Here is a 15386-nt window from a genome sequence, read left to right on the forward strand (position 1 = left end):
GGCAGGAATTCAGTGTGTGCTGTGGTGAGCAAGGCAAGCTGCAAACCCACTATTAGGTGTCATTACTGGGCTCTTTTTTGATGTTGGTTTTTAATAAATGTGCTCCTATTTTTAGAGTTTTATTCTGACTCTTGTAATAGCAACCATTCCATTTTGGTGTGAGGGCTTTTCTATTAACAGTGATCAAAGTGAAATATTTCGTCTGAGGTACAAAAAGAGACACTTGAGATGAATGAGGTTCTGCTGAATTTGGGGAGTTGGATGGTTCTGATCTATGATCTGACTTACAAATTTAGGAAATTATTGGCACAAAGCAGTTCCATTACAAACAGATAATAAAATGGCATTAGCATTAAAAGTTTAGAAAACAATTTAGAACCTCTTTCAAATACATTGCAAAAAAATATGCCAGGTGCTATTAAGGCTTATAAATAATTCTGTGGTGTTTGTTTGATTTAAAAACTAAACTGACACATCATTTTCTTAAGAACAAATTGAGGTCTCTGAGAACTACAGAATTCAAATATGTGGCTGCTTTAGTGAAATGTGAGAGGTCTCATTCTCTTCAGAGTGAGTGAGGCAGCAGGACTCTATTCTCATTTATTTGTATTTTTTTAGGGAGTACTTTAATATAAAGGTTGTATAAAATTGAATATAAAAAGCCAGTAATTTCCAGCAGGAATGGATGGTCTTAAGAGCATCTTTCTCAGCATCCAGTGCATTATAAGCAAATCTTTCTGGAAAGTTTGCTTTCTCCTGGACTCAAGGGCACTACCTTCAATTGCTACTGAAGGAGAAGAAATTAGAGTGGGGGAGAAGTTTGATTTCTACTTGGAATTAATTATTATTTACCTTTCAGTTGCTGATAACTGATGGAAGGCGACGAGCGGGCGATAAATTCCCTGTTCCCGGGCAGGTTGTCTTTCCTCCTGTAATTAATTCAGCCCCAACCCAAACTGCTGAGGCTCTCAAGGAGTTAAGGTGAGCACAGAGCTGAGTTTTGATTTAAACCCCCCCTCTCTGAAGGTTTGCTTTTGCTTGAGCAGGGTTGTCTTGAAGTGAACTCTTCTCTCCCCCATTTGCTCAGTCCTGGCTGTCCCAAAGCCGTGGAGAAGGAAGAAAGGGGGTCAGTTAAAACCTATAAATAGAGTGCTCAGGAAAACCTGTCCCCTGCACTTTGGCATGACTCAAATGGTGGCAGTGGGATAGTTAAAGGCATCTTTGGATGATATTTGTGTTAAAGGGTTGTCTCTGAGCTTGAGGAGCCTCATCCTTGGGTGGTTCATGTCCATTGATCCCTGTTTTGCTCAGAGAAAGTCCAGCTCTGCTCTCCAACAAGCTCCGAGTGTTTGAACATTGGGTTGGTGGCTTTGTGTCCCATGGGCACTTCAGGACACTTTTTCTCCATGGAGAAGCAGTTCCTAGGGCAAAGGGGGGGAATGGCTTTTCCACAAACCCCCCCTTGCCTCATCAGCCCTCTGGATTTCCAGAGGGAGCTTTTGCATTGTTCCAGTGGGGCTTTGGGACAGCCCTCAGGTAAAGAATGGTCACTGCTGGACTTAAATCCACTTCATGAGGAACATTAACATTAAATCATGTTACTTAACATTAATATGACTTACATGGCTTAAGACCTATCTCTGGGTTTAGCAGAGCTCGAGGAATAATTTAAAGGATGAACTATTGCTCCCACTGGGATTTTGACTCCAAATTCACAATGGGTGTCCTTGAAGTAGCTGAGAAGGCTTTGAGTCAGGAGGTAATTTCAGAGCAGCTTTCCTGGCTCTTCATTCTGCTTTGTGATGGGCTCTTTATGCTGGGCTGTATATCAGTGCCCTGCAGAGCAAACCTCTTCACATCCCTGGGCTGCTCAGGACCACGAGGCAATGAGCCATGTGTTTTTTTGATGATCATATGAACATTCAGACTATTTTTAGGGCAATCTCCTTGCCAGGAATAATTTCTAGGACTTCTGATTTGAATGGTGAATTATGTGTCCACGTTAAATGCCTGAAGTGGATATTTAAAAATACTTTTTCCTGACCGAATGTTTTACAGATTAACACCTCTGATGCTGTTACATTTAAAAGCACCTCTGTATTTCCTATGTATTTTGTATTTTTTGACTGAAGTCATTGGGGACTTCTGGGCAAACACCACAACTTTGGTTTCAAAGCCCCAAGCAGGTGTGAGTCAGTACATTTACCAGATGAACAGTAAGATGATGAAGAGCCCACACCTAGTGAATTTGATACAATGTCTTTTCAGCTTCAATGCAAATATTTTTAATTCATGTTCAGTGTTCTGCATAATGGGCCCCAATGCATTTTAAGTGATTCCCCATCTAAGACCTGAAAAGGGCATTGATTTTCCTTCCTTCACGCAATAATCATTTCTCAGCCCCAGCCTGTTCTATTGACACCTGTAAACCCCATTTAAATAAATCAAAGGGGGCATTTGGGTGTTCTTCCACTTGCCTATAGCTCGATGGAAGAACAGATTGTTTTATACCTCAGTGATTTATTTGTCAGCACAGCCAGCCAGTCATAAAAACAATCAGTATCAGAAATGTTCTTTGGAGGAATCATTGGGGCTGTCAATACCTTGGGTAGCTTGATCATCTAATTCATTGGGTTTATTAGGTTGAAATGTATAAATTCCTTTTATAATGGATTTGAACTTTTTAAAAATTATGTTTTTTTAGTTGATTGCTCTTTCAAGTGTTTTGGTTTGTGAATAACTCCCCAGGATTTGGATTTGCACAAAAGTAAAGAGGAAAAGGCTTGAGAAGGATGTTTTCTTCAAAATTGGCTTTAATGGCTCTACTTTCTTTTTTTCCATCTAGATACAACAATGGTGGCACTTACACTGTTCCAGTGGATTCTAAAAGGGCTTATCTTGACTTTTCTGCTGAAAACTACTCTGTCCCTAAATCCAGATGATCCAAATGTTTGTAGTCATTGGGAAAGGTAAGGTGTCACCTGCCAATTTTTATTTTTTTTTGCTGACCATTTCAAAGGCAAACTGAGAGCCACACTTTGCTAAATACCACCTTGTCTCAGAAAAGAACATGGGTTTGCTCTACAGGAATTGTACTTTTGAGCGCCTTGGAGGTTTTGGAGCATCCCAAAGAACTGTTCTAAAGCTACAGCTACAGAACATGGATCCCTGTGTTGTGTCCTTTGGGAAGCTCCTCCAGAGTTTGAGCTGGAGAATTGTTTGCATTTATCATGGAGAGACCTACAGAAATGCTGGCCTTGTTCTGTCCTGCTTCTGTCTGGTTGTTGTTGAGCAAAACTTGTTGATCTGGACTAAGTTTGAAGCCCTTCCTGCTGCAACACTGGGACTGTTTCTGCATGGCCTGAACTTTGTGGCCCTGCCTTCCAAATCCGTGTCAGCATCAAAAAGTGCATGAAAGGCCTGAGCCTGAAAGGCCCTTACAGGTAATTCTTGTTCTCTCCATTGTTCCAGTGTCCTAAAAGTGGCTCTGAGCAGGACAGTTCTGTGAGCACAGAGAGACCCCCAAGCTGTGCTGGGGTTCACCTTCATGCAGGGGCTCTTTGCAGAGGCCAGAGGTCCTGCACTTGTTTAACTTGCTAAATTTCCACTTCTGTTAATCCCACACTGCTGTACACTTCAGCAAAATAAACCCCTTCACAAGAGCAAAAATAGAATCATATTTTAATGACACTGGGTTTTGAGGCCTTAATTAGGGAATTAACTGTTTGTAGGTAATGCAAGTGCAAAGGAAAGGCTGGGCAGGAGAAGGGATTTGCAGTCTGTGTGGGGAGGTGAAGTGCATGCAGAGCACAGGAATAAAATATTGATTTTGTCTGAAGAAAGTCAGCAACCTCGGGACCCAATCAAGGAGAAACAAAAATTAAATACCAAAATTGATTGGTTGTACTGACCAAGATGACTTTGTTAGTTAGATGTTAATAAATCAAAGGGAAAAAGATTGTTAGGGCTGTTGGTGGATAATAAACGGGATTGGGAAATAATAATCAAGGTTTGTGAGTGTTTTACATTAATAAGGAGCAATGTAAATGTTTTACTTTTTGGTATTAAAGAAGTAAAAACATTGTTGTCAAACCTGTGATAGAGGACAAAGGAACATCTGGGGTTGGCTTGTCTGGAGGGGACAAGACAAGCAGGGCAGGAACAGCCCAATCTTCGATTTCAAGCCAGTCAGACCCTCCAAGGAAATGTTTTGGGTGCAGCCTCTCAGGGTTTAACCACATCAGCAGAGGAGAAGGAAATCACTTGGAGGATTAAGACAATCAATGTAATGAGTGACCCAGAGGATCTAATTCCTGGGTCCTGGCCCTGCCTGGCAGGATTTCAGTGTGGATTGGAGCCCTGATAAAGTGGGGCTTGTTTGCAGGTCAGCCCCTGGCACGTGAATCCCCTGGCAGGGCACACCCTCCCTGTGGGGCAGAACAAGGCTCTGGAAGGACTGACACAGCTCCAGGAGGTTTGGGTTCCTGGGGCACTTGAGAGGCCCAAACACTGCCAGTATAATCACAGGACTTAGCATGGAACTTGTGGCATGGCTGACTGGTGTTTTGGGGTGGAGATTGCTGAATTCTTAGTGTTGTTGGAGTTCTCATTTCCAGTCAAATTGCCCAGTTTTCCTCCATATCCCTTCATTTGCACAAGGGGAGGTGATCCCATTCCAACCCTCTGTCCCAGTGTTCCAAATCTAAACACCACTTACCTCTCGTGGCAGTTTGCAGGTAATTCTGAGATTATTTCTGCTACAAATTAAGAGGCTTAAATTTGTGCAGCACAAAAATAAACACTCTTCTGCTTTTTGCTGATCATTTTATTTGCTTGGTGAACCCAGTATTTGAAGTAATGGTGCTGCTTCATCACAATATGAAGTGGGAGCATCCCATCTTGCTGGCAGAGTGCTGAGGGAATGTGAGCCCTTATTGCTGTGGGGAACACAAGAAAAAGATTAACTTCCAGGCAGGAAGGCAACTGAGGCATTCTAAAAACATGGTGGTTTCCTCTCTTTGAAAATTTGCACTAATAAATTAACCAAATGCACTTTTCACTTTCTAAACTTCCATGGATTTTAGTACTATTTGTTTCTTTTCCAAAAGGGGAAAAGAAACTGGTTTCATTGCTCATACTGATACCAGTTTCCACTTCCAAACTTTTCAGGAAGAGCTGTAGTTGAAGGAAGCCCTTTTGTGCTCTTTGATAACGACCAAAGTTTCTAAGATTATTGATGTAATTATTTTTCCCCCTGAACCTTGGTGAGCAGCATATCCAGGGCACTGAAACTTTCTTTCTGTGTCCTTTTCCAGCTATGCTGTGACAGTGCAGGAATCTTATGCTCACCCCTTTGATCAGATCTATTACACACGATGCACAGACATCCTCAACTGGTTCAAGTGCACCAGACACAGGTAAGAGCTGATCCCCAGAAATTCAGACATTGGAGAGTCATTTTGCCCCTTTTTATCTCCTCACATCCCTCTTATTTATCCAAATGTTTGTGGTACTCTACTCCATATGTACAGAAAGATGGGGTTCAGTGCAGGGTGTTTAGAATTCCAAAGAGATTTGTGCATGAAATTTGGGTGAAATCAGTGGTAGTCAGTCCCTCCTGGGGCCACCCAGGAGTATTTCTCCTTGCCACTGGCCCTGCCAAGGGATTGGAAGTGTTTGTCACCTGACCAAACTCTCTTTTCCAAGTGGTCAGTGCATGTCCAGGTTTGTGGGGGGAATTTCACTGCACCTCCTAAACTGTGAAGGATCAGGCATTTGAGGATTAGTGGTAATTAAAAAGGGATCCACATCTGAAATCCTGCACCCAAATCTGCACTGAAAATCAGCTAAAATGAGGATGGATCCATTTCTAGCACTGGCTGAAGAATGATACCAAAGAGTTATTTTTTTCTGAGGCTGCAGGATATCAGTGTTACATCCATTCTGGTTCCAAAGTATCCTGATAAACATGCACTAATATTTCTAGGGAGTTTTGGAAGCCAGTTGGTCTCTTAACTTTCATGCATTCAGTTGCAAATGGGCTCTTCAGCACCTTCCCACTGACTGTGGGGTTGGAGCTTCTGTGTTACAGTGTTTAAAACTGAACAAGGCTGCAGAACTTTCTGGGGCACTGTATAGATTGGAATGCAGCAGAGTGAATTCCATCAGTTTATCTAACACGGGGGACAATAGGCTTTGTTCAATTTAGGTAATTTCCATAAACTAACAGGAGCAAAGCTGTTTTGAAATGTTTGCTGTAAAATATGCAGTTTAAATATAACTTTTGTAATGCGGGATCACTGCTAATGCTGTGAATCAGCGAGGAAAACCTACAGAATGCTTCACACCTTTTAATTTCTGGGGACTGCAGCATTGTGGTGGGGAAGAGGAGCTTTAAATCCTGAACTGGGACTATAATGTCACTTTACAAGGCCCGAGTTCCTTGGAAGGGTTGACAAGCAGGAACAAATCACTTGGGGTTAACTTGCCAAGGTGTGTCCTGAGAGCAGTTCCCACCGTGGTGATTTTGTTGTAGCAGCTGCCACAGTGGTCTCTGCAGGAGATCCCGTTCATTCCATCGATGAGAGCTGACCTGGCTGACGTGCAGAAATAAATCATTTATTCTCCAAGAGGCTCCTTGCCCTTGCAGTAGGACTGGGGAAATGTTTTAAGGAAGCAGCAGCCCTAGAAAGGGCTCCAGTGATTGAGTGTCACGAGCCCCGTGTTCATAACACAAGTTATATTTCAAGTTTCCAAACAAGCATCGATTCCTTTCTTTATCGTGGCTTTTAATATCAAAAGCCTTGGCGCGTTAAAAAATAATTATCCAATGCTCTCCTTACCATAATTTAACACAAATATAATTGTGAGGGGAGGCATCGATTTTCAATGGTGTCAAATGGCTTTGTCTCCTGTGATTTAGGATCAGTTATAAAACCGCCTATCGGAGGGGGCTGAGGACGATGTACCGGCGGAGATCCCAGTGCTGCCCGGGCTACTACGAGAGCGGAGACTACTGCATCCGTATGTACAGGGAGCCTGAGGGCACAGCCACGGGCACCTGGGGGGGGCTGGGGGCAAATTGAGGGTGTATTGCTGCCATCCTGGCCTGCAGCAGCAACAGTGTGGCAGCAGGAGCAGGGAGGTGATTCTGCCCCTGGACTCGGCGCTGGTGAGGCCACTCCTGGAGTGCTGTGTCCAGCTCTGGGCCCTCAGCTCAAGAAGGACATGGAGGGGCTGGAACAGGTCCAGAGGAGAGCAACAGAGCTGGTGAAGGGACTGGAGCACAAGTGCTGTGAGGAGCAGCTGAGGGAGCTGGGGCGCCTCAGTCTGGAGAGGAGGCTCAGGGGAGACCTCCTCACTCTCTGCAACTCCCTGACAGGAGGGGGAGCCAGGTGGGGGTTGGTCTCTTCTCCCAGGAACCAGCAATAGGACAAGAGGACACAGCCTTGAGATGTGCCAAGGGAGGTTTAGGTTGGACATTAGGAAGAAATTCTTTACAGAGGGAATGATCAGCCATTGGAATGGGCTGCCCAGGGAGGCAGTGGAGTCACTGTCCCTGGAGGTGTTTAAGGACAGACTGGATGAGGCATCAGTGCCATGGGCTGGGTGACAGGGTGGGGTTGGGTCAGAGGTTGGACTCGATGACCTCAGAGGTCTTTTCAAGCCCAGTTGATTCTGTGACTCTGTTAAGGGCTGATTTTCAGACCCTCCAGGTCCCCCTGGTTTCAGTCAGAATTGCAGATCCCCAGCGTTTCAGGTCATCTCAGGTACATGCATTTGAAGTGCCTGAGTAAGATTTTGCTGAAATCATTGGGGAGGGAGTTAATGAAGTTCCTCAGTGCTTTCCTGAACGTGAGCTTGCTTTGGGGAGTAATTAATGCAAGCATTCACTAATGTTAAATTAGGGGAACTGAGAACACTGAGGAATAAACTATGGCACAGTTTAAGCAGCAGCAGGGTAAAGTTTCTGGCTCTTACCTTTGAAACTTCTTACCCAGGTAAGAACAGTTAAAATCTCACTGGTTTTCCATGGTTCCTGTCAATAATTTAACTTTTTAAAGCTTCTCAAACCTCTGAAGATCTTTGTCTCAACTACCTTGTGTGAGTTAAATAAAAAGCTCTGGAGTGTGTTAGGCCAGTTTGAAGGAGACAAAAATCCAAATGGACCTTTCAGCAATTAGTCTGTTAGTTAAAAATGTCACATGTTTTCAGTATTGCAGCTTTCTGAGTGTTCTGCATGTGCCACACTTTGCTCAAAAAGAGAGTGGAGCTGGGATTTCTTGTCCAGATCTTGTGTTGTGGGATTATAACACAAGAAAAACACAAAGGGGTTCTGATCAGCATCAGAATCCGATTTTTATTGTCAGATTTAGAATGCCATGGAATAATTTAAATATGAAAATGGTACAACTATCTAGCTATGTTTAAATATCTTGACCTTGTGCTTTGCAGCTGCTTCTTTCTATATCTGTTGATGTTTTTATCTGAGTTCCTGTGTTGGGCTTACATTGTAATACATGAGCAACTCAAAAACATGGATGGACCCTGATCTCATTTTAAATGACCTTTATGCCAAACAGTTACATTAAAGGGGCTTTGGACTGTGAAAAATCACCAGCCTTTTGAGATAAGGCACTGGAATTATTTTACAGAAAGAGTAATAATTTGCTCTTTTGAAGTGCAAAGTGCTGTTACTCAAGTCCTGAAAAACATCTCTAGTAACCCATTGTCTTTGGTGAAATCCTCCCTGTGTTAAGTGTGTACTTACCTCTAAATTCTTAGGTGTCAATACCATTTCAGCAGTTGTTCCACGTACTTTTATTAATAGCAGTCTAGAATTCCGTGACTCAGAATCCAGTCTGGCACAGAGCATATTTATTATGACTTTTCTCTCTGCCATCTATTGATTTCTATTTTTTTTTTTTTATTTTTTAATTGCCATACTGCTTGCAACAATAAATCACTGCAGAGGTTTGTTACTTGAGGATTCTGATTATTTGAGGGCATTAATGTTTATTTTAAAGTAGTTTTTTTTTTTTACTGTTGGTATTAATACTCAGTGTTCTGCTGCTGCCAGGTAAATTTTGTCTTTCTATGGTGGAGAAAGAGCAGCAGACACCAAAGTTTTGCTAATGCAGAGCAGGCAGCAGATATCTGGTCAGAGCAGGAGCTTCATGTTTGACACAGAGCAGATAATAGTGACATTTTCTCTGCTGTTTACATGTGCACCACTCAGGGCCTTGTGTTTCATTATCTGCGTGGTCAGCACAGCACAATTCCTGCCCCAGGGACATCCTCCATCTCTCCTGCCTGCAGATGGGAGCAGCAAGTGCAGCTGAGGGAGGAATGATGTCAGGGGAGAAGTTCTCCATCGTGATGGATCCCAGAGACTTGGTCTCATTGTTTTGATACCACACAGCAAAAAAAACCCACCCCAAAACAAACAGAAAACCTCCTTGAAACTCTCTGACCCCACAAGCAACAGTTTGGAGGCACAACAGCATTTAGCTGATGGGATCTTTTTTGTGTCAGCCCATTTGTTTGGAACACACGGAGCCCTGATCCCATTTGTTTTGGTTTGGTTTGTTTTGCCACAATACCTTCCTGTGCCAACAAGCAAATTCTCTCATTCATCATTCTTTGCAGTCTGCACTGAATTCCATTTTCATTCCTGGAGGCACCTCCCTGCTTTTGCCTTTTTCCTTCCCTTTCCCAATTCTTTTCTTTACTCTGGTATTTTCTGCTCTTTCCTTGTTCTCCCGTCCCACGTTCCTCCAGACACATTCAGTGCTGCTCCTTTACTTCCAGCTGCTCCAAGAGGAGTCAGGACACAGAATTCCACTTTGCTGTGCTGTCCCTGGCAGGAAGGGAAGCTCCAGCCCTGCAGAGGAGGTTCTCCCCATCAGGCAGCCCTTTAAAATCTCTTCCATTAGCAACCACGGAAGCCACGACAACATGGGGAGGAGGGAAACATCCTGCAGTGAGCCTGATGATCAAAAGAAAGTTTGATTAAAAAAGTGTGTAGATTAAAGGCTAATTGGTTCTTCTTTCATTAATAGCAGTCTTTATGTCTTGCAAAAGTTAAATAGCTTTGTAATTAACAGTGACATGTTTAGACTAGAGAAGGCTGAGTTTAAATCTCTATTAATGACTGTTTCTTGGGTGTTAAAGCAGGAGTGAAGGCTTTCAGCTACTGTTTTGATCTTTTCCCTTCTCATTTACTCATTTTTAAAGGAATGTCAGATATATGGCTTTATCTTTGTCCTCCTGTTGGGACTTACCAAATGGATTAGGTCTAATAAAATCTATGTTCAGTTCTAAATAACCAAGTTGACCCAGAGCTTCTTTCTCTGCCACTTCTCTGCTGTCTCCTTTGCCTTTTTGAGATCTGTGTATTCTGCTGCCCCATAAAATGTGGAATTCAGGCCCAAAGTCCAATAATTTCAGTTGGCCAGCCCTTTAGCACTGAGGCTAAACAGTTTTGGGGGATGAAATCGTGCCTCCAAAGGGCTTGGAATATTTTTGAGTTGCAATGGTATTGAAAAAAACCCCACCTGAAAAATGCTGCAAATGCACATCTGCATTTTTCCCCCTCCCCTGATCTCTTAGAAAAGGTTGTTGCCACAGTGGGAGCTTTGCAAAATGATTCCCCTTCTCTGAATGTTCTTAGACTTGACAGAGCTTTTCCCTGAGCCGTCCCTGCAAACAAACAGCCCAGTGTGGGCAGTAAATCAGAGCAGGGATGATTTACTGTACTTTGTATGCTAAGGTAAGCTTTTGGCAGAGCAAATGCATAAACTGCAGAAAATCTTTTTTTAAACAACCACAGGGTTCAAGTGCCCTTCAAGGTTTTTCGTAAGGATGTTTTAAAATTATATTGCCTAGATTAGTATCTGTGGTAGATAAAACATCTCTGAATACTGTGCTGCTCAGAAAAAAAAAAAAAAGGAATATTCCATGGCTTTTCCATGCTTTTTACCCTGTGAGGAGATGGTAATTGAAAGGTAATTGCCTTTAAGAATATGTCAGGTGGAAAGATGCCTTGTGTGCTAAGTGGAGGCATCTTTGTCTGAGAGACCAAGGCTTTGTTCAGTCTGTCCATTTTCATCTTATTCTTGCACAACAGATTTATACAGAAGGGATGTTTCTTCTGGATAACAAAGGGTCAGAGACCTGAGCATCAGCTGGGGCTGCAAACAGCAGCTCCTGACAGCTGACCTGGGGCAGAAAAACCCAGCCACAAAACACAAACTTGGGCTATTTGAGCTTTTAAGTGGGTTTTTTTTCACTCTCCTACCTTACACTCTTTTTCTAATGTCTAAATCTATGCAATGTGACAGGATGCAATAATGACAGGATTAGTGATTTAACAATCTGATTTGCTGCCATTTGTCTGTCATTCAAACCTGCCAAAATCCAGTAGAGTTATGGATTGACCATTTCATGGTTCCTTCCTCTCTTGGCCAAGTTGTTATTGATCTCAGATTGTTTCTCAATGCTCAGCTTTCCACATCACAGTTGCCACAAGCACCAGCAGGGCCCCTTGACTTTGACAAATCCTTTTGCAGAGGAATTGTTGGTCCCACTGGTTGAATCTGTGTGTCACCCACAGAGGTGTTTCACTCAGGCCAGGGGTTGGGGGCATTATTATGTTTGGATATATTAATTATGTTTGGATATATTTATTATGTTTGGATATATTTATTTTCCCATTTTTTAGGCTCACCTTTAATGAATTTCAAAACCAAATGAGGAATGTGCTTTTAGTAGCTGACTGGAGGGAATTATGCAAATCTGGGACCGGATTGTTTTCAGGATTTTAAATAATGTTTCCTAAATTCTGTAATTCCAATAGCCATGCCAACTTCCCAGCGTGATGGATCCTTTTATAGTGCAGCCATATGAACATTCCTACCTCAGGACTGCACTCCCATTTACAGGGCTGTGTGTCTAGTGGAGTTTTTGTAGTCTTTGACAAGGCTGCCTTATTGGAGCCATATGGCTGGATTGTTAAACATCTGTACCATAGGAGTAACAATTCCAGAGCTTCCTGCCATCTGGATGAATTACAGTCCCTGCAATTCCTTGCATATGCTGCAGCACCACACCGACCCCAGCCGAGCGTGCTCCTGATGGAAGGAAAAATAATGGCTCCTGTGATCAGTGCAAAACTTGGACACTCCTAGAAAATGTTGAATCAGGGGCTGCAACTTCCTGAATATTCATAATGTTTGTCCATGTGTCAGATTTGTTGGTTATTTTCACTTTATAAGGCAGCAGCTCATTAACATTTTAGAAGGAACGTTGTCCCCCTGCACTTCTCGCCTCAGTTCTGAATTCCTCGTGGTGAGCGTTCCTGGAACTTGAAAATACATTGTTTGAAAGCTGCTGGACTTTGGAAATGCATTTTTCTTATCTTTATAGACACATTAAAGCTGGTGCTGGTGCTTTCTGTGAGAGCCTCACTGTTCCATTATTCAAGTACAGAGTTCTGTACATCAATAATGCAACCTAAAATGAAGGGAAATGCTAGAGCAGGACACAGATACTTCCTATCAGGGGACATCCTTTTTCTCTGTCTGATTTGGGATGTATGAGAGCAGGAAAATGGTGTGGAAGGCCATTCTTCCTATAGTTATTAATTATAGAATCAAAATGCCAGCTTTGAAATGTCTCCCTTTCTGTGTCCCGGAGATGACTCCATACATCTTTTCCCAGTGAAGAACATAGGGAAAATTATTTGGATCCCGTGTTCCAATGGGAAACTGAGCAGAAACAGGCTTTTTCTTGCTCATGCTGAGCATTTTGGAAGGCAGGTGTGTGTGGGCAGGGAGAGGGGGACCCTCTGAAAAGCAGGTCAGTTCATTTTGTGGCACAAAGTGAAGCCACCGGGTGAATATTCAGCCTAAAGATACTGCAGAGACCTCTGTGATGGGAAGGTGAAGCAGCCAGTTCTCATCTCCCATCCCTCATTTTATATTTGCAGTGTCTGGGTGCTGATGGATTTGCAAAGATGCTGGTGAGGAGTAGGAATGAAATAAGGGAAGGACTCCTGGAAGCAAGTGCAGGAGAAGGAGGAGAAACAAAATATTCGTAGAAAGGAATGAAAATAGCACAAAGTCAAAAAGGAGGGTATGCTGAAGCTGTATAATGTCTCAGGGGGCTTAATAAATATCAGAGGAAAAATTATGCAGGCATTATAGTTGGAAAAAGATTTAGACTGTTCCTAGTGTAGCACAAAAAAGCTTTTCTGGCTGCTTTGGGCAGAGTCAGTTGGATCAGTATAAAAGCACACTGGGAATGTAGACACAGAAGGAGGCCCTGGATCCAGAGTACTCACAGTATTCCTGCTAATGGCCTGGATGGCTGGAAGCTCCAGCAAGATCAGAAAAAAAGGCCCAAGAACCATAGGTGCCACTCGTTGTTGAATTCAAGGAGAGCCATGCAAGGTTCGGTCCGTTCACTTGCACACTTCTGGCAAAGTCAGGCTGGGCCCAGCTGCTCTGAGTCAGACCCACCAGGTTTGGCTGGGCATCTTCAGTCACTTCACCCTCACTTCCACATCTCCTTTAGTGTCCCAGTGCCCTTTCAAGCCCTCCTGCAGCTGGGATGCTCCTCAGGGTGGTTCCTGCCCTGATCTCCTGTGGCCTGGAGGGCACTGGTGCTGTTCCATGATGGCTTTGGGGCTCAGTCCTTCTGATCTGCTGGGATCCCCTGCCTGGTGAAAGCAAGGCCCTGTGCATCCCACAGAAGACTGGTTTTGAGGACATAGACAGGCCATTTGCCATTTGTACAATTACGAAAACACAAAATTCCACAAGATCTTTCCCTCCAAAAGAGTTTTAGTCCTTGAGTAGTCCAGGCATGTGGTGAGCTGGGTTAACTTATTGAATCCATAGGGGCAGAAAGAAGACAGGTGTGTGAAATTAAACATGTTTAAAATTGAAGTGAGAATCATAGAATGGTTTGGGTTGGAAGGGACCTTAAAGATCAGTTTGTTCCAACCCCCAAATCACTTTCTTAACCACTCCTTTACATCCCTCTCCCATTGATAGATTTATTTCTCTTGTGCTCTAAAGAAGTTTTAAAGCCCAGGAGAAAATGAGACAGAGCTGGAGAGAGGAAAAGAAGTTACTTAAATCGAGATGGCCTTTAGAAAGAGCTTCTGATGTACATACAAAATCTGAGACAGCATCTTTTTCTGCTTCTTTTCTGTGTTCCTCTGGCTGGGTGTTCCCCTCCCCAGTTCACACGTTTGCTCTGGGTGTCTGGGAGGGTTCCATTATGAGGCAGGTTCTTTCCTTCTTGGCTGGAAAAAAAGAGCTACGGCAACCTGTGCCAGGTGTAGGCTCCAGTCACCCCCTTCCTCATTTCTAGGCATCTTACAGGTTGAAAATGTGAATAAAGATGAATCAGAATCACCCCCAGAACGTCTGAAGTGCCTGCAGCAGAATGATGGCACAGCACAGGGCGTGGGTTAACCCCAGTGCCTGCTCACTCACAGACCCACACTCCTCTTCCCTTTGCCTGCTGGGATGGGAGAGGAGGAATGGAGTGTAAAAGAAGGAAAACTTGTGGGTCAAGGTGAAAAAAGATGTGAATGAGCACGAGGAGCAGGGAAAGCCTCGATGATGTGCACACACTGCTCAGCAGGAGCTGGAATACCAGGAAAATGAACTCCAGCCCAGGCCATCCAGCCACGCTGCAGTTAATAAAACACTCATCAATATGATCCTCATGAAATCTCCTGATGGGTTTTTTTTTGTCTTTCCACCTCTTAGTTTCAGTGGTGGCAGGGGAGTGCTTGGGAAGCTGGAGCGAGCCACTCTTTGCAAATGTTTTTCCCTCCGTTCCGAGCCTTGGAAAGGCTGAGCCGGTGCTGGCAGGAGCTGGCAGGGCTGGCTGGGGGTTTGTGGGCCTTGCTCTGCCCCCTCAGCTCTCACAGCCATTTATAGCACGGCCCTGGATGCCCAAAATCCGTCAACCTGTGCAGGCAGGAGGAGGCTCTTGGCTACCTGGGTGCAGTTACTTCCAGCTCAGCTGCTCCCCAGCTCCTCCAGCACAGGAATGAGAGTGGCTGGAAGCCTTTGGCAGGTGGAATTTGGCCCAAAGTGTTCAGTGCTTTCAGCATCTTCCTGTGCAGAATGTACATTTCTTTTCTGGGAACTTTTGGAACGCTTGTCTGTAATTATCCCATCCTTTTAGCACTCCCTCTCCTAACAATGCTGGTGGAATTCACACTGGGAATGCCACGTGAGCCTGATGTACGGAATACCATTCCAGGCACGTGGTGTGATCCTGTGCAGGGCCAGGAGTTGGACTCCAACAATCCCTGTGGTTCCCTTCCAGAGTCTGTGATTCCATGATTCTGTTAAACCATTGTG

At 43.8% G+C, this 15386-nt stretch overlaps 1 protein-coding gene across 17 annotated transcripts in view; it reads left to right on the top strand.

Annotated features, from left to right (window-relative positions):
* Positions 1-15386, top strand: part of MEGF11 (multiple EGF like domains 11) — a 272662-nt gene that overhangs the window by 74244 nt on the left and 183032 nt on the right. For 16 of the 17 annotated variants that reach the window (XR_005566394.1, XR_005566395.1, XR_005566396.1 and 13 more), the window contains 4 exons: positions 860-981; positions 2846-2969; positions 5316-5417; positions 6923-7023. Coding sequence is in view for 14 of the 17 variants with exons in the window: in XM_039389132.1 (XP_039245066.1) it covers positions 2854-2969; positions 5316-5417; positions 6923-7023 (319 nt within the window). In the remaining 3 variants the exon portion in view is untranslated. Of the gene's footprint in view, positions 1-859; positions 982-2845; positions 2970-5315; positions 5418-6922; positions 7024-15386 lie in introns of those variants that run through there. The other variant, XM_039389143.1, reaches the window with a different exon arrangement.

This window comes from Pipra filicauda, unplaced genomic scaffold, assembly GCF_003945595.2.
Source record: "Pipra filicauda isolate LSUMZ 115617 unplaced genomic scaffold, ASM394559v2 scaffold70_size2993248_pilon, whole genome shotgun sequence".
NCBI lineage: Eukaryota > Metazoa > Chordata > Aves > Passeriformes > Pipridae > Pipra > Pipra filicauda.